The following is a 19,472-nucleotide window of genomic DNA, read 5'->3' as shown; positions in this document are numbered from 1 at the left end:
ACCTATCTCACCGGGTTTTTTTTTTGTGGGGATTAAATATGTTGATATATGTACCTGGCACATAGCAAATGCTATATAATTTATCTGTTATTTAAGTATTAGCTGTAATTTAAAGCAAAAGTCCACCACTTGGCCTAAGTACTAATAACACTTGTAGATCTACTAACTGATATTCAAATAAACCTAAATTTTCAAGAAAAAGATTGTCACAATATAACAGTTGATTTCCTTAATCAGAAAGAACTAGGAAAACGTCTATATTTTAGGTGTTTCTAATATATATTGTTTAAAAATGTCACCTTTCAGAAAGATCCTTTTTGATAGAAGTATTTCTGTTTTAGTTTAACCAATAACAACAATTTCCCCTGATTTCTTTCTCTAAGCCCCATACTGTGCTGTGTGCTTGTGGTCATTCTGTCATCTAATCCCAAGGAAGGAGGGCATGCCCCGTTTTTCCCAACTATACAGATGAGGAACTGAAGCCTTAGAGAAATTAAGTAACTTACCCAAGTTCACAGAGCTAGCATGTATGAAAAAACAAAAACAATAACCAGAATCCCAATCCAGGAATGTTTATAACTACTATATTAAATGGCCTCTCCACTTACAAATGGTTGAAACCATGTCCTGTAAACACTTCAAAGTGAAATAGTCCCCAGATCCTAAATTGTTTAACCTAAGTCTCAGCTTTCCTTAGATATAAAATGAGAGTGATCAGATCAGATCAGATGGCCCAAGATACTAAAAACTCTAGAATTTAAAACAAATATTTCCACTTCATAGATTTTGTTGGTAAATCTAGGGATTTTTTAAAAATTTAAAATACATCTACTCATGATTTTTCTGTTGGATTCTCTAATTATTTAGTGTTCTAAAAATTATAAATATCCATATCATCTATAATTTTTAAAATTATACATAAATCATCTACATATAAACAAAAGTTTGCTTTGGTATTATCTAATTCTCTATTCAAGAGCTATAAAAAATATCTCTTCTTATGTACATATTAATTCTATTTGGTCATTTTAATGATGCTTAAATTTTCTACAAGTCTAGAGTAAAGAAAAAAAATCATCCCACGGGGTCTAACTTCTCAATAAAAGTATACAATGCTTTAAATCTATAACAAAAATAGCCAATATTATAAAACTCGCTTGTTGATTAATTCTACATATTCTTCTCTTAGCCTATAATTTTAAATATTTAATGTTAAAAATGTCATCACTTTAACCATTTACTCATTGGCCAGTCTCAATTTCTGTATTTCAGTAAATATAAAACAAGAGAGAAATCTGCCAAAAGTCAACTTAAATATTAGCAGACGAAAACATCACCTGCTTGGCATTTTGTTTTTATTTTCCTCAAGTCAGCCAGACATATTTATTAAAAAAAGGAAGACAGTAATGTTAGTTCACTTTTTCATTTTTAGCACTCAATTAACACACATCCAACAACTGGAAAGGTACTTGTTATTATAGTACTGACATGATAGACAGCACCAAAGTCAGTCTAAGCCCCCATAAATCATCCTGTACAACCAAACTGTTCAATGGCCTGGCCATTGAAGGTGAATTCTGTCTTAGTTCCTAAGATAAGGGAACTGAGCTCTTGATAAGTTAACACATTAGTGTAGCAACTACATTTGGCATGGAAGGAAGAGGAGGACACACCCACATCCCTGCCCACCCATCATGAGGTCCATAATCTTCCACTCACACCATTCACATTCTCTTCACAGCACTCATAACGCTGACATGTTTAGTATCTGTCTCTCTTACCCCATCAAAATTCAGGTTCCATGATATCAAGAATTAACCCTTCTTCTCACTCCTGTATCCTAGTGCCTGGAATAGTATCTGACAGGAAATAGGTGCTGGGAAAATATATTTACTAAGTAATAAAAATAAATTATGCAGGTAGTTGAAAAATGACTTTCTCTTTCTGGATAATTTTATCCCTAATCCTTTGCTGTTAGTTGTTGTCTCGTCCACCACTCCACGCCCTATAACCAATCTCCTCCTGCCTCGGCTAACAAGCATCTCTTAATCTGAAAACTCTTCATAGTCAAGGGCAGACAGGGACGGTTTGACATTGAGCTGTTAAGGGTCTCGCCTGAGTTCTGAGGATGCTTGGTCTTAAAGGGCACCACTTTCCTCCTGGGCAGGAGACACTTCACCTTTTACCTCGCCTCTTGAAACTTCTTTCTTAGGAGTTTTTTCATAGACTAGATGCTCTCATTCAGCAACATGAGCTTTGTACATCTCCATCACGTCTGGAATTACAAGGTTCTTTATGTATTGAGAGACTTGTGTCTTGTAAGCAACTTCATCTTTCATTACGAGATGCACATCATCTGCCCCATTCTAAATTTATTTATTTATTTATTTTTGGCTGCGTTGGGTCTTCGTTGCTGCGCACAGGCTTTTCTCTAATTGTGGTGAGCGGGGGCTATTCTTTGTTGCAGTGCGTGGGCTTCTCATTGCGGTGGCTTCTCTTGTTGTGGAGCACCGGCTCTAGGCGCACGGGCTCAGTAGCTGTGGCTCGCGGGCTCTAGAGCACAGGCTCAGTAGTTGTGGCGCACGGGCTTAGTTGCTCCGCAGCATGTGGGATCTTCCCGGACCAGGGCTCGAACCCGTGTCCCCTGCATTGGCAGGCGGATTCTTAACCACGGCACCACCAGGGAAGCCCATCTGCCCCATTCTGATCATGACATCCACAAGATGCACTCTTGCACTGAAGCCTTGCCTTCTAAATAAAAACCTGGGAATCATTTAATACTGTGAGGGATAGACAAGCCTACATCCACAGCTCCCTTTAGACACCCTCTGCTCCACCCCTACAACCCCTTCCCCAAATCTACAGTAGCTCTGGGCCAGGCCCACGTCCAAATTGCACATGAAGGCACTAGACTGACCATTACTTTGGCCTTTCCATACTGCATTCACCCCTGGTTACCTCTACTTGGAAGTAGATCTCATCTTGCCAAACCTGAGAGAAGGCCAGCAGGCTGTAGCAGGCTGGTCCTTTACGCTACGGCATGGTTTGTAATGCCAACCTTCACCTCATGCTTTGGGAGCTGGTGAGCATACACCGCACAGACTCTCATACCCCTTCCAATGGGGGCATAAGCAATGGGACAAATGGTAGCCCTGTTGCTGTCACACAGTAGCATCCTGAGCTTGGGTGTGCTGTGCTAATTCTTAGCCTGGTTTATCTTCCACTGTCTCCTAAATTGTATTGATACTTGATGTTACTTGAAACAGGCCTTTTTCTTGACAGCCTTGACAAACCAGAAACCCACATCCGCAACTGGGCACAGACCTACAGGCCTTGCAGAGCCTTTGGAGAAGACCACAGTCCGTGCCAGGTATGAGAGGACCTGAGGAATTGTTTTTTTTTTTTTTTTAATTATTATTAATTAATTAATTTATTTATTTTATTTTTTGGCTGTGTTGGGTTTTTTCGTTTCTGTGCAAGGGCTTTCTCCAGTTGCGGCAAGCGGGGGCCACTCTTCATCGCGGTGCGCGGGCCTCTCACTATCGTGGCCTCTCTTGTTGCGGAGCACAGGCTCCAGACGCGCAGGCTCAGTAGTTGTGGCTCACGGGCCTAGTTGCTCCGTGGCATGTGGGATCTTCCCAGACCAGGGCTCGAACCCGTGTCCCCTGCATCAGCAGGCAGATTCTCAACCACTGCGCCACCAGGGAAGCCCCTGAGGAGTTTTTAAATGCACAGATTCCTGGCCTTTATTCTCAGGAAATTTTGATTCGGGAAGATGAAGAGTGAGGCCAGAGAATCTGTATTCTTTAAAAGTTTATTCACTACTGCCACTTCTGCCAACCCCTCAGCTATCCACCTCACAACGTCTGAAGCAGATTCACTTTGGGAACCGACTTACCTAAACCACATTCCTATCAGCAATGCACAAAGAAACAAGAACTACTTTGTTTTCCTCTCAGAACAAAGGGAGCACTCATTCATTCATTCATTTACTCATCTGTGCATCCAGCACAATGCTGAAAATCTGCAGGGAAATAAAAGATGAATAAGATACAGTTCCTGTTGCCAGGACTGACTACGTTAGTTATGGGATCCAGTGCAAAATAAAAACATGGGGCCCCTTGCTCAGAAAATATTAAACACTTCAAGACGGTGACAGCAGAGCATTAAACCAAGCACAGGGCCCATCTAAGCGTGGGCAAAGCATGTTCATTTTGGGAGCCGACTGACCTAAACAACATTCCTATGAACAAGAACAAAAGGCAACAAGAAGTACTTTGTTTTGCTCTCAAAACAAGGAGAGCCTTTAGCTATGCCCATGACAGTGGCCCTGCTTATGTATAAAGCAGGAATCTAGAACATTTCCACTTGAGAAATGAAGTTCAAAAAGGCAAAAAGTAATGAGGTAATAAAAAAGTTATTATCATTAAGAAAAGTTATTATCATTAAGAGTCTCTATTTCAATCAATTTTTCTAGTTGAATAACTAGCCCTTGCTCTTCCAATGACTGTGCTTAAATAAGAACAACAGAGAATAATGAATTAACATTCTTCATTACTTTGGGGTTTTCCTGGATACTATTGCCTTCTAGAGGCTGTAACAATGAGTCCTTACAAATAAAAGCCCACTTTGTAGAGCTGATTGAGGCATAAGCAAGTGACATCCATGGGTTCATGAAAAGGAAAGAAAAAAAGTTCTTCATTTCTACGTAACTCACAATGGCTCCTAAGTATCCTAATCTACTAATGAAATGGAAAAAAAAAGTGTGAAAATTTTCACTTAAGACAGCTGACTTCAAACTTGAATTAATCCAAATGCCCTTAATAAATGAGCTCTTCCATACCTCAGAACATGATTCTTGCTAAGCCATTTGTCAAATTCACATTCTGACACTTCATGTTAGTAATCAGCATGATTCCATAATATAGAATTATGTAATTTAGGAAGTTGATTGCACCCAGACAAAACTATAATTCAAAAAGATACATGCGTCCCTATGTTCATAGCAGCACTCTTCACAACAGCCAAAACATGGAAGCAACCTAAATGTCCATCAACAGAAAAAAATTATTTATCCATTCATCGACAGATGAATGGATAAAGAAGATGTGGGGTATATATATATATATATATATATATATATATATATATATATATATATATATATATATATATATATACACAATGGAATACCACTCAGCCATAAAAAAGAAGGAAATAATGCCATTTGCAGCAACATGGATGCAACTAGAGATTATCATACTAAGTGAAGTAAGTCAGAAAGACAAAGACCGTATGATATCACTTATATGTGGAATCTAAAATATGGCACAAATGAACCTACCTACAAAACAGAAACAAACTCATAGACATAGAGATCAGACTTGTGGTTGCCAAGGGGGCGAGTGGGGAGAGGGATGGACAGGGAGTTTGGGGTTGGTCGATGCAAACTATTACATTTAGAATGGATAAACAACAAGGTCCTAATGTATAGCACTGGGAAATGTATTCAGTATCCTGTGATAAACCGTAATGGAAAAGAATACAAAAAAAGAATGTATATATGTGTATAACTGAGTCAATTTGCTGTACAGCAGAGATTGGTACAACACTGTGAATCAACTATACTTCAATTTAAAAAAAAAAGAAGTTGATGGCTATTTTGTTGTATGTATTTGGGGATCTATAAATCCGAATCTTGGTATTTATTCCTATCCTTTTAAGGCCAAAGAATTTTTTTTTTTTTTTAAGTGCAGACCAAAAGCGTGACTGAAATGCTCGCCCTTCCTAAACACAGGGCTTAAGAGTTCTTTGTGTGGCTCCTGATTGTCGAGGCTACTACATTAGCAGCCAAAGTGCCAAAGATGTGGTTCTTAGACATTTACTATGTCATGGTTGTTTTGCCTTATTTGTATTCTGACATAATACTCAGCTTCAGAACACTGCAAATAGCAATCAACAAAATTAAAATGAACACAGCTCTAGAGTATGTGGAAATGGCAGTAGAGAGGAATCGAAATCTCTAAACAAAAGCATGTACAGAGCAACAGGGCTTTATTTTGTTTAAAAGATACCTACCTAGATGGTAAGGGATGTTTTCTCTCTGAAGACAGAGGAGGAAAAGCCAGGAAAGGAGACCTCTCTTGTGCTATTTCTAGCCATTTTTAGAAGGTGCTTGAACATTCAAATTTGCTACAGTGAAACCATGGAAGAAATGGCAGAATGTGAGCTGTTCAGGACTCCCCACCCAAAATTGAAGTATAGTTGATTTAAAATGTTGTGTTAGTTTCAGGTGTACAGCAAAGTGATTCAGTTTTATATACAAAGTGTTCCATATATATATATATATATATATATATGTTCTTTTTCAGGTTCTTTTCCCATAGGTTATTAAAATATTGAGTATAGTTCTCTGTGCTATACAGTAGGTCCTTGCTGGTTATCCCCGCTCACTTTTAAAAAAAGTGAAAAGGGAGATTATCAAGTATAGAATTACAATTAATTTTACACAGTGAAAAAACAAAATTTACAAATACTTTCCAAATTTACTAAGAAAAAAAAAGAATTTTGCTGAATTTAGTGTACATTTTGGACTACAGTTTTTCTGCAGTCCACTGACAAACGTGATACATATACAACATTCCAGTTTATGGTTTTACTTAAAACTAAGAATGTAACATCTATATCTAATTGCCGTTTTAAACTTACTGTCAAATAAGTTTATGTTATTATCAAAACACCTCATGTACACCTTAACCAGCAAAGCCCATATGACAGTTCTAAAAGAAAGACGATTAAATAGTCTTCAGAATTATTCTTTTTGAAATACAGACCAGCTCTGGAAATTCTGACTTGGTAAGTCTGGGGTGAGGCCCAAGCATGTTTTATTTTTAAGATAAAAATCTCTAAACTCCCTAGGTGGTTCTGAGATGCAACTAAGGCTCAGAACCATATTGCCCTAAACTAATGGTTCTCCAAGTATGGTCCCCAGACCAGCAGCATTAGCAACATCTGGGCACCTGTTTCATCACAGTTTCTGGAACATCACCCAGACCTACTGAATTAGGAATTCACGGGGGGAGGGGAAACACTCTGCAGTTTAACAAGCCCTCCAGGTGATTTTGATTCATGTTAAAGCTTAAGGATAGCTGTTTAATCCAAAAATTGCTTAGGTCAAAACCATCCATCTTGTGATTACTAAAAGCTACCAGACCTATCACCAGACTTTTTTTTAAAAAGTTTCTACCTTCAACACACAAGTCGAAATAAATCTCAGGAACATATTACTCCATATTAGGATCTAACAGCTGATACTTTGGAAAAGTTCCTACAAGCAATCACTTTTGCCACCCTGATCTCAGACACCAGCTCCTTCCCGGGTGAGCGCAGAGGTCAGAGAACTTTTGCTATAAAGGCCAGATAGTAAATGTTTTTTGCACAGCAGGTCAAATGGTCTCTGTCTCAACCACTCCTCTGCCATTCACAATACACAAATGAATGGGTGTGGCTGGGTTCCAATAAAACTTTATTTACAAAAATGGGTGTCAGGCCAGATTTGGCCCAAGAGCTGTACTTTGCTGATTGCTGGGTTTAAGAAGTGATGGCAGACTAGGTGCGAAAAAACAGAATGAAATGCACTCTCTCCCACGAGCACAAACTTATCCAGTCTGGAAGCTGCTTCCAGGTGAAGGACAGACATGAGGAAAAGGAGAGAAAGAGGAAAGTGTTGTGCCTATCACTTATTCACACAGTAACCATTAATTAGGTGCATACTATGTGCCTGGAACCAAACATCAAAGCCCTCGCCCCCAGAGACTCAAGTCCAACAGAAGAAAAGAATAAAAATAATTAGAAAGAAACAATGCACTATGGTACAGCCAGACAATGGAATACTTTTCATCACTAAAAAGAATGAGCTGTTAGGTCATGAAAAGACAGTGGGAAACAAATGCATATTACTAAATGAAAGAAGCCAATCTGAAAAGACTACATGCTATATGATTCCAACTATATGACATTCTGGAAGAGGCAAAATTCTGGAGACAGTAAAAGCATCAGTGGTTGCCAGGGATTGGTGGGAGGGAAGAAAGGGATGAATAAGCAGAGCACAGAGTACTTTTAGGGCAGCGAAAATACTCTGAATGATATCATAATGATAGATATGTATCATTATACATTGTCCAAACCCATAGAAAGTAGAACACCAAGAGTGAACCCTATGGTAAAGTATGGACTCTGGGTGATTATGATGTATCAATGTAGGTTCATCAATTGTAACAAATGTATCACTCTGAAGAGGGATGTTGATAATGGGAGAGGCTGGTGTATGTGCCAGGGCAGGAAGTACATGGGAAATAAATGGCTGTATCATCATCTCAATTTTGCTATGAACCTAAAAGTACTCTAAAAGAAAGTCTATTAAAACAAACAAACAAAAACAGTATTCCCTATGCAGGTAATGAGAAAAGAGATCTGATTGGACTATTGGTTGAGCAATCTTAGAATGTAAAAATAGTGTCAGTGAGACATCTGATACTGTACTGTTGTTCCAATCATGATGGTTCTATTCCAATAAGTCACACTACCTGGCCCTTTAATTCATGGACCTCTGCAAATGGTTTCAGGATTAAGTGGACTAATTGCCTACAGGGCTGAAGAAAGAAGCCTGGTCTAAAGAAGGACCAAACTCTGTAATAACAATAGTAATAACGACCCCAAACAGCATCCTGCTTTGACCCTGTCGAGTCTCTCACTTTGGAGGTGTCTTGCCATTAGACCGCACATTCATGGAGAGCAAGTCCATATCTTTTTTCATTCCTGTATCTTCAAGAACTAATGTAGTATCTGGCAAGGGGAAGGCACACAATATATATTATGTATTAACACAAAATGAATAAACTACCATTAATTGAGTGGCTACTGAAAAAAAAAGAAACAGCTTTAATATTAATCAGATTGTTTCAGGAGAAGCTAAGATGTTTCAGGAGAAGCTAAGAAACAGATAAATTAGGTCTGCATCTTCAGGAATGAATAGAATACGCCACTTGGAGAGGAAGGAGAAAGATACTGCAGTAGAGGACACAGCAGGTGCAAGGTATAAGGCTCAAGATTAACACATTAAAGAAACAAAGAAAAGATCAACATAGCTAGACCATGGGGTAAAACAATGAGAAAGCAAAGGAGACAAACTTAGAAAATGAAGGCAAACTGAGATGTACCTTGTATGTCTGAGAAATTCACAGATGATCCGGATATGTAGCACTGTATCGTACAATCTGGAAACCATCATGGTCAAACATCTAAATTTTTAAAAAGCCCCAATAGATCACTCTGGCTGCAGCACAGAGGACCAAAGAGGGGAGTATTACAGGAGAATGCTTAACAGACCCAGGGAAAGACGGAAGGAGTTGATTGAACCAAAACAGAGACCAGTAGAATGGATGGGAGGAAAAGATTTGAGAGGCTTTTCTGAACTTGCATAGACATTATTTCCGATCAGATGGAGAAGAAAGAGCTAAAGGAGATTCTCCCCTTTCTCATTTGGGAGACTTTAGACCAGATAAAGTCAGGAATTACAGCAGGAGAAGCAAGCTTGGAATGCAAAGATAAACATTAGTCTGTTGCGTCCATGTTGAATTTCAGGTGTTTGGGATAAGATAAAGAAGTATAGTTCTCAAATGTTTATTTAATAGAGTAACCTATGTGATAGCACTCTGAAAGTTTGAAAATACAATGCAAACAAAGAGTACTAATAGTTTTAATAACCGAGGTATGACACACCTATAAAATGTATTCTGAAACCAGAGTAAGAGGTGCAATGAGCACATTCTCAGGGATTCATTGGAGACCACTGCAAGATCTCTCCCTTTCATGTTTCTGGTGTCCACTGCCTGGAGGAAGCCCAGTTCTTCCCTTACTGATGAGTCCCTCTGTAAAGTTGAAGGCCTAAGGGCAAAACCTAGAAAAAATAAATGTTTGGTCCTCCCAGCCCCAGGATTTCTCTAGGTCCTCTCCAGGCCAGGGCAAGCCTATCAGTTTTAGCCTTTCACTGGGCTACCCTTAGTGAAAGACTCCAAAAATGACACAAGAGAGATCTAGTACCCAAGTCTTTGTAAAAGCAGGTATAGTGAACAATACAACGCACATATTAAGTCAGAGGGTCAAATGCAGCCTTGCTAACCCCAAGGAATGTAGTGGTACACATGTGGGATATGGGAGGGGACAGTTTATTCAGAGAGCATACACCACAGGTCATAAAGCCCCAGCCCCTGATGTGCAGGAAAATATTTAATGAATTAATAAGGTGACCCTGTGGCACATGAACTTGTTTTTCCATTCAGACTTAAAGCAGACATTTTCTGGTTGATTAAAGCCTAAAGAGATGTTTTTGCCAGCATATCCAGAATAAACTAGTTTTCTAAAAATAATATATTGGCTTCAAAAAGAGTTTGTAGGATACCAAAAATATTATCTGTAAATTTAAGTGATAAGATTATGGAATATTTTATTTTTTCTGGGGACAGGTCCCTGTATTTTCTAAGTTTTCTATTGGACAAATACAAAAATATTAAAGTGATTAAGTTTGGTGGTGGGATTATGATTTACTATCTTTGGGGACATGAGTATCACATGAGTATCCTGAGTATCACTCATCATATAGGTGATCAATAAACCTTTCGTAAGGGAGAAGGAAAAAAGTTATCAGCTGGAAAGCTTTTATCTGAATATTGCCTTCAAGTTTATTTTATAATGTGCTTGAGGAACTGATTAAGATTGTGCATTTTCCTTCTCATCATGCCATGGCATCACCACTGCCAGTTTGTGTGATATACGGTAGTAGAAGCAGAAAATGGGGATTTAGTTACATCTCTTCTTTTGAATGCCTTTACTGGGTGACTTCTTAGAACTGAAGGTTTCTAAGAGATTCATCAGGTTAACTCTGCAACAGCTTACAACTTTTTAAAAATTGATAAAAGCAAGACATTCAAACACAATAATATAAGCAACTTAAAGATGTAAGAGGAGGGAGTGGAAAATAGACTGATTTGTTCCAAGAAATGCATATATTCACAGGCCAACTAGGCTTGCATCTTTGAAAAGATATCAGCAGAGACTCCCCCCTTACCTCCTCCCTGCCCGTCCTCCCCCGACATTGCCGAGCAATTCCGCAGAAAATATGTCACAGAGAAACAATACTACCCTCAAACCTTAGGAGGTACGTATGTTCCCAAATTGAATTTCTAGAAGTGACAATCTGAAAGTTGCTGGCTGGGCTGAAAACTAACTATGCCCTTGAAGACGACACAGAATCCCTGGAATTTTGGACACGAATATATCAACTCCAGAAGTTTGATATTTCTGGCTTCTTGCCCAGACTCCAGTTAATGTTTGAGTATTTCTAGTTCTGTATGGGTACAATTTTCCTCTCCTTAAGATGCTAAAACCAAAGCTAAGAGTCATCCTAATTAATGGAATTCACTTATTAAAAGTAACCAGTGACCAGGACTAACACCTTTTATGATATACAAGATAGTTGATTAGCTCTTTTTAGACTGCTACAAAAAATCTGATGGGGGATAGATGGAAAAGTTCTATATTATTATTAAAATAAAACATTTCTGATCATGTAGTCCCTCTATTGAAAAATACGTGGGGTATATACTGATCCAGGCTTTGAGAATGAACTACAGCTGAGCCATGCTCTAATCCTAAACACTAGTTGAGTCTACCTCAAAAACAGTGGTAGAAACAGAGGCAGACATATGTTCTTCCTTAATAAAGGAAAAGACAAGGAAACATACGTATTAGGACTGAAGTTCTAGAACTATTCAACTGGTAAAAGGGAAAATGAAATTTATTCTATTTCAAGCATTTGCTTCACAGACCAACTCACTCTAAGGCAGTTTGTAAAACTCACATTTTGTCTTCTATCTCATATGAAGAGACACCAGCGGTGGATAGTGGGGCTGGGACAGGATAGTGACAGACACAGAGGATGTCATGGCCCCAGCACCATCCTCACTTTGCACTGGAGGAGAGTTTTACTCCTTATTGTGTGTCATAATTGGATGTGAGGGGAGATAAGCGGAGAAAGGAACAGAACTGTCTCCTTATTCCTCAAAATCCAAATGTTGGAATGACTTTTCTCCTGTTTTCTTCTTCTTCAAACTGTTCGATCATTAAGGCATCATTCTAGGCAGCTGCTGATTGGGGTTCTTAGCATTAGAACAAACTTAATGTCTAACTAGAACAGGAATAATCACTGCTGATAATGGGGGACGGGGGGGACTTCCCAGAAACCATCCATTGAAAGAGACCAAGGCCTCAGGAGACAGTTTTTCTCAGTAAAATCCTGGGTCCTTGGGAGCTTCTAAAAATGGTGCTTCTTATGTTAATTCCACCAAGGGACCCCTGGGGTGAGGATCTGCAAACTCAGCTAGCGTGAACAGTTAAAGGTCAGAAACCAGACTATTACCATCAGAGTTCCCAGGTAGATTATGTCTTGTCACAGGTCAGCTGAGAGCTCAGAACTTGGGGTACTAGGAATGCATACAGTCAGGATATTCACACCAAAATGGGAGGAAGGAATGGATTTCTCCCAGCTCCCAGGCTAATAACGAGACTTTAAAGAACCTGGTTCCATCTGTAGAACAAAGTCTGTTGACTGAATGCAGCTGTGTTCCTGTCCCTCCAGAATAAACTAGAAATAGAAATTTTTAGCTCTGCCCAAGCCTGAATCCTCACCCTTTCTTCCTAGAGGCTGCTTACTTGTTCAAAGTTAAATGGGCCCACAAGGGAATGCATCACAAACGCTAAGCTATGTTAAAAAGAAGACTTTATAAGCAATAATCTGTCCAGAGATTCCAACTATTTTTCAGTTAAGCATTTACCACTCAATATCAAGTATTTCCTTGTCTTTTCTTCCTCTTTATCACTGCAAGATTTGTAATTTGGGGGTTTTAGTTTTGATACGAAAAAGTCCTTTGATGTCTTAGAAAAATAGCATATACTGTTTTAAATGAATTGTTATTAATAAGTTTATCTTTAGATTAAGCAGGAAATAAAGAAATCTGACACCAGATTATAAAGAAAACATTCTTCTGCCCCATTTGATTATGATTGCTAAATGTTAGGCAATACTTGTAGACCTACTATTAACTTATTAATTTGGGATTGACTTGGAAAAGTGATCCTTTCTCTCAAAACCTCCAGCTAAATTAACATAAATTGAAACTAGCTATTACTACATGGCATTTTGATAGTTTTTCTTTGGTAGCACTGAGTTAAATACATATATTTGAATGTTTTGGGTTTACATCTGAAAACCTCCTCTATTTTTTCTTTATATGAAGAGCCATCTGAAGATGTTGGCTCCACAGTTTCCAGCAAAAATGTTAATTTGCAACCACAAAGCTACACTTTGAAAATGTTTCTTTACTTTTGAACTGACGATTCTGTAGAGACGCTCTCCTGCTCAACACTCAAAGAATAGGAGGGGTGCTAATTTTTTGTTTTTCTTCAAATTTGTGGGCTCCTATTTATTTCTCAAGCGTAAACCCCAAACACTTGTTTTGTTTTTACAAATAACCAGGTAACTGTGCATAGTATGAATATTTCCTCTAGTCAGCTTAAGTTCAATGCTGATCAAAGTTGATGCTCAATTTTAATATTATTAATTATTCCCTCTTGGCTGTAACTGAAATCATAATCATCCCGAAAAGTCTACCAATTAAAATATCCGTTTGCCTATATGGAAAGTACCCTTCCCTAGAATATCCCAGGCATCTTTGAAAGGAAAAAAAAGTACCCTTAACCTCATCTTGCAAATAGAGGCTTAAATTTTACCAACAGGTCAGGGACAGGGTCAAGAATAACAGAGGTAAGAAAGAACACTAATGCTTATTTTCAACCTCAACCCGAAAGGATTTTTTAAATCACACAAAAACTCTTTTTTCCCAGACTTCGTTAGAAACAAACTTGTAACGTGAGAACAACGCTAGTAGTTAAAAGACCTTTCCCAGCTGTGGGTTTCGGAGCTAATACTAAATGCAGTGGAAAGAGAAAGCACTCAAAGCTGCTCTCCTTACCTGAGATGAAAGCAGTGCACCAGCTTCGTTACTATTATAACCATCTTTCCCAGGTCAAGAGCACGGAACGCCTGGATGACAAGAAGTGTAGAAGGAAGCGATGATGTTGAGCCGCGGCGAGAATCTTCCCAGGGCGCTGGTGCCCTGACACACCTCCTCTCTCTGGCTCCGAAGAGAAGCAGCTCTCCCTCTCCCTTCACGGTGAACCACAGCCTGTCATTTCTGCTGAACCAACCATCCAGCAGCTGCTAGAAGCATCGGGCTGAAGCGCGGGCACGAGGACCGGGAGCACGAGACCAGCGCTGCTGAGCCGGCAGAGCGGCTGCGGCGGGGACTCCCAGGGAGCCCGCGGCTGCGCGGCCGCAGCTGAGGCTCGGACAGCCGCACGTTACTGGGCAGAGAAGGTCAGCTTTCTAGGAGCAAGGATCGGCTGCCGCAAGAGCCTCCGCTTCCCCCAGCCCAGCGCGAGCCAAATGCGGCTGTGAGCGCAGAGCGGTCCCAGCTACTGAGCATGCCTGGCTGCCGAAGCTCCGACTAGGGCCTTGCACCTGGGAACTTATTTTCCTGATCTGAGAAAGGGAGAACCGAGAAGTGGGCCGAGGGTGAGATTGAGTGGAGGTAATTTCTAGAACAGGGGGATGACCTCCCCACCTTCCCCCTTCCAAAAAAAAAAAAAGAAAGAAAAACACATAGCACTGCACTTAGCAAATATTTTTGATTGATAGGTTGATGGAGATGTTTGGATGCTATCAGTAACGTTTAGTCTTTAACTCTCTCCCTGCACGATTAAGTTGACTCTGGGGTCAAGTATGTGGTCTAGGTAGTAAAAGGGTTTTAATCTCAGCAAATCGCTGCAGCTCAAAAATTAGGCATGGATTTGCCAATATTTGAAAGTCTAGGCAAAGTGCTATGAATTAATTGATCTCTACACAAGTGAAATTTGCCTAGAGATAATTACTTTAAGAAAAACAAGTCTTTTATAAAACTGTGGAATTTTTGAAATTTAAATGTTAACCTATATTATAATAACATTTTGAAATTTAAATCTTTCAGATGGCAAGCTCAGTGAAAGCACGAACGTTGCTTACTCGTGAACTGTAAAGCCAAATCCTTTTTCCTGGGCTTGGTGAATGGCAAGCGCTCATAAATGCTCGTGTGACAGTGAATTGTGGGTTTGTTAATCTGTAAATGACATTTACAGGAAGGCTGAAGTTCTTGAATTTTGATATGAACCTTAATTCTAACTTGACCTCAGCTTTGCATTTTGGGCCCAATGACGCTAATTTTTTGTCTTAAGTGTCCAGTGCGTAAGCAAATTGGCTTTTAAATAGGATTTTCATTTTTGTGTGCTGTGTGTGTGTCCATCCCCTTTTCCTCTCTTGCAGCCCTCCTAAGACGCTCTTTGCCAAGGTGAGCCAAATCCAGAGCATGTTCTCTCTGCTACTGTTGAAATCAGGGACATTGACTCTCCATGGTTTGCAGATAACACAGTTATTTCGCTTTGAAAAACTTCTAGCAAGTCAATTCTGCCAAGTCTGTGGAAGATGAATCCAAGAGAATTTCATGGCTGAAATGGAGCTATAGCCTGAAAGCTGGGCCTGTGAGAGTCCGGACAGGAAACATGGGTGAGCTAGGAGTCAGGCGTTTCTTGAATCCTTACCAGGTGCCACCTTGGCCCGTTGATCCAATCCCTTAGGTCAGGAAAGTTCTTTCTCTCCCCACCACCCCATATCTGTCTCTCTCGCTGTCTCTCTCCCTCTTTCCCTTCCTCTCCCTCTCCCTCTCTTCCTCCATCCTCTGACTACCCTCCACACTCCCTTGAAGACTCAGGTGCTGCTGGAATCCAGAGCCCTTCCTGGCTCCCCTCCCCCATGCCTCTCCAGAGCATACTTTAATCATTACACTTTCTGGATTGTCTTTAACTAAATCAGGTCCCACCTACCACCAGCTGTGAATTCCTTAAGCATAGAGACAACACTGGCTATACAATTGTATACATCTGCACAATTACTGGTTTTCACTTGTTTTCAGTTTAGATTAAGGCACAGGTGGGAGTCCTAATGGGGTGACCAATTAGAAAATTGGTGGAGTTAATTTAGGGGCATTTCCTAGGGGAAGTGATTCCAGATGGAAAAATAAAATTTTCAATATAACCAAATCAAATATTTCATAACTGGAAAGGAAGATGCAGACCTTTTTGTACAAACCTGATAAGTATAAATAAGTACAAATAATCAGGGTGGAGCACAGAGATGGCCTTTAATCCCTGCATCTCTGTCCCGAATAGAAATAGAAACAGAAAAGGAAGCACATCTGCCCTTGCCATGGGCCCTTTGGACCCACTCATTTTATTTCATAGCAGAGATTCCTTATACCATCGCCCTCATTCACCTCCTACAAATTTTTGCTATTCATTAATTGCAGTAAAGCTGGTTCTCAAAGGTTACTCAGGATGTCCAAATCATCAAAGCCAAGAATTTCTGTTTTGGTGACAAAATCATAGCTATCATTTCTTTGGCACCTTATTCTCTGCCAGGCACAGCTAAATTCTTTACAAACACTGCATTTCATTGCCACAAGAAGCATCTTTTAATAGCACTTATCACAATTTTATACTTTGAATTTACAGTGTATAATATGTTTGCTGACGTCAAAAGAAAACAGGCACAAACAATAATTGGTCATGGATATGGATAGAATATTATCATGTCTGATGATGAAACCAAGGCTTTGAGAGCTCAACATAATAGAGCTAATAGGTGGAGCTAGGTTTGAAGTCTGACTGTCAAGTGTCAAAGTTCATCAGTGCTTCACCAGTGGAGATTGCAGCCACTCCTCCGGAGCCCTCACGCCCTGTTAAGATAGCAGAGCCCAACAGGAAGCAGAAAGACTCCACCTTGAGAAGATCAGCCTTTTAAAGAAGCCAACATTGTACAAAGAGCGGAGATGGAAAACCTGGGTCTTTGGTGAGTATCATTGAATTGACGCATTTACCCAGATGCGTACCTTTGCCCCCCATTATACTCTGCCATGCGTTTTACGTTCTGGTTGAGCTGGACTCCTTGCTCTAACTATATCCTTTGCTATCCCACAGTCCACTCTGCCTTCATCCTGCATTTTCTCCTAAGTTCTGTTTGTCATATACGTGAGTCTCTTCCTTACTGATAATAAACTCCTTAAAGGCAGGAATTGGATTCGTCTTTGTGTCCCACTGTATGTTTCACATTGTAGGATCCAAGTGGAGATTTTCTGTGTTACTGAGCTGAATTCTGGAATGTGTGACCTCAAACTTTTGTATTAGTAACTCCTTACACAAGTAATAGGGATAATGCCCTCCTCAATTCCATGAGAACTTGCTTCTGGAAGATGTAAAGTGCTATTCCATGATTCATATTTTTTAAAGAATTTTTTTAAAATAATTTTAAAAAGAATTAATTCTGTCTCACTCCTGTGGGCCTGTGTGTTTCCACACAGAAGTTCTATTCGGAAACTTCAGTGTCCAGTGTTAGGCAGTAAAGTTGAGCATTGGCTGTTTAATACTCCATTTTCCACAAACTTAATCCCCAAGGCCAGTGGATTATCGAGCTTTTGAGTTAAATTTATAATGTACTTCAGTTCTTGACAGGGAAAATAATTTTCTCTTGCATGATACACTATTTTCTCAGCATTCATTTTCAGGTGATATGTGTTGACCTAAAACAAACGGACTGCCATATATTTTTCCAGCAAAGATGAGCTTTATTCAGTATCAGCAAGAATTGCTATGTATCATTTTTAGAGTCAATCAGTGTATTTATGGGTAAGATATAATCAAAGTGTTTATAAGTCAGAGCCCGGCAAGGAGACGGAAACCCCAGAGCAATTTGAAAAGAGATGGCTTAATATGAAGAATTATTAACTATTTTCAGAGAAAACTACCAATAGGGAATAAAGAGAACTCTAAAGAATACCCCAAGGCTGAAGAAGTATCCAAGGAAGGAGGCTCTCCCCAGGGCTGGGACTCAGCCCTCTTTCAAGTGGTTGCTGCCCACTGGATGGTGGAGAAGTTTACAGCGCTGGTCCACAGTCAGCAAGCTGAGGCTTGCAGGCATGGACTGTGGGGGGCTGTGACTCACAAGGCGGAAGGCTTCTGCAGCGATGCTAGTGGGCTGAGGCTAGTCAGTAGGACATTGCCTGCTGGGGTGCTGATGAGATTTGCTGGGAGGCTGCCTGTGGAAGCCGCTGTTGAACTGGCTGGGAAGCTGGCTGGATACTGGCCGGACTCGCCAAAAAAACTGCCAGGGAGTCACGTGCAAGAGGTATTGTTGAAAGCATCTAAAAAAGAGTGGATATATGTATTTGTATAACAGATTCACTTTGCTGTACAACTGAAACCAACACAACAATGTAAATCAATTATACCCCAATACAATTTTTTTTTTTTTAAAAGAGGTTTTGTTGAACTCTCTGGGCACCCACAGAACCCAGCTGAATCCAGCCGTGAGGATGTGTCTCTGAACTTACTGATGTGAAGCTGGAGTGACTGTAGAACTCTCCAGATGCTGCTGCCTGGAGATGGGAAGATGCGTGAACTCAGCTAAGATGACTCCAGAACTCACCTGCAAACTGCCTTGGGAGGTACTGCTGCACTTACTGCTGGTAATCCTATTGGGGCACTTTTGGAACTCACTGAAAAGACTTCTACAGGGGTGTGGCTGAAACTCACTGAAGGTGAGCTCCACTGAACATCCTGCATGTTAGCCCAGCATTGCAGGAGCAAGAATGCTGGAATGCACACAGGAACCAGGAAGAGGCATCCCTACCTCCTGCAGTGTCCCTCCAGCGCCCTCTACTGACGAAGCTTAACATCATGCCATCTGGAAAGAAAGATTTCAGTATCACAAGCAGGCAAAGAACGATGGATTCGGAGCTGAGACACAATAAATTAATAACTGACAGGCACAGTGCTTTTGTCAAAATCACTACTTTATATTAAAATTATCTCTTTACTCATTCGTCTCTTCCACTAGCAGATGATATGTAAGTGTTTCAAAGGTAAGGATAATCTTTATATTTTATGTGTAGCATAGTGTTTGGCTCATACTATGTATTTAACAAACATTTATCAAAATGTGGTACTGCATGTACATAAATATTGCATCCTGCACTGAAAGAACTCACTTGGTCTGCAAGCCCTAGGTGTGCCCAAATTTAGTTGGCATAAAGGGAGTTATTTCTGTTATTTTCATCATTTGCACAAAGAAGGAAAATTGCAACAGTGGCAATTGACACATTGTACATCTGTAGAGTCACTGTTTTCTAAAAATGAACTGTTTGTAGTCCCTTGGAATTTTGCTTGGGGTTGACTGACTGGAAATCCTCCATGAATCACTAGGGCAAAAAACC

The 19,472-nt window shown here is 39.9% G+C and overlaps 1 protein-coding gene across 1 annotated transcript in view; it reads right to left on the bottom strand.

The window, feature by feature from the left end:
• ARHGAP18 (Rho GTPase activating protein 18) overlaps positions 1-14,358 on the bottom strand; it is a 191,471-nt gene extending 177,113 nt beyond the window's left edge. The window contains exon 1 of the mRNA XM_068551301.1: positions 14,088-14,358. Within this exon, the coding sequence (XP_068407402.1) occupies positions 14,088-14,131 (44 nt within the window). The 5' untranslated portion in view covers positions 14,132-14,358. The remainder of the gene's footprint in view (positions 1-14,087) is intronic.
• Positions 14,359-19,472: the final 5,114 nt, after the last annotated feature.

Source organism: Eschrichtius robustus, chromosome 9 (genome assembly GCF_028021215.1).
Source record: "Eschrichtius robustus isolate mEscRob2 chromosome 9, mEscRob2.pri, whole genome shotgun sequence".
In the NCBI taxonomy this organism is placed as follows: Eukaryota; Metazoa; Chordata; class Mammalia; order Artiodactyla; family Eschrichtiidae; genus Eschrichtius; species Eschrichtius robustus.
Note: the sequence above shows the minus strand (reverse complement) of the source record. Positions and strands in the feature narration are given on the sequence as shown.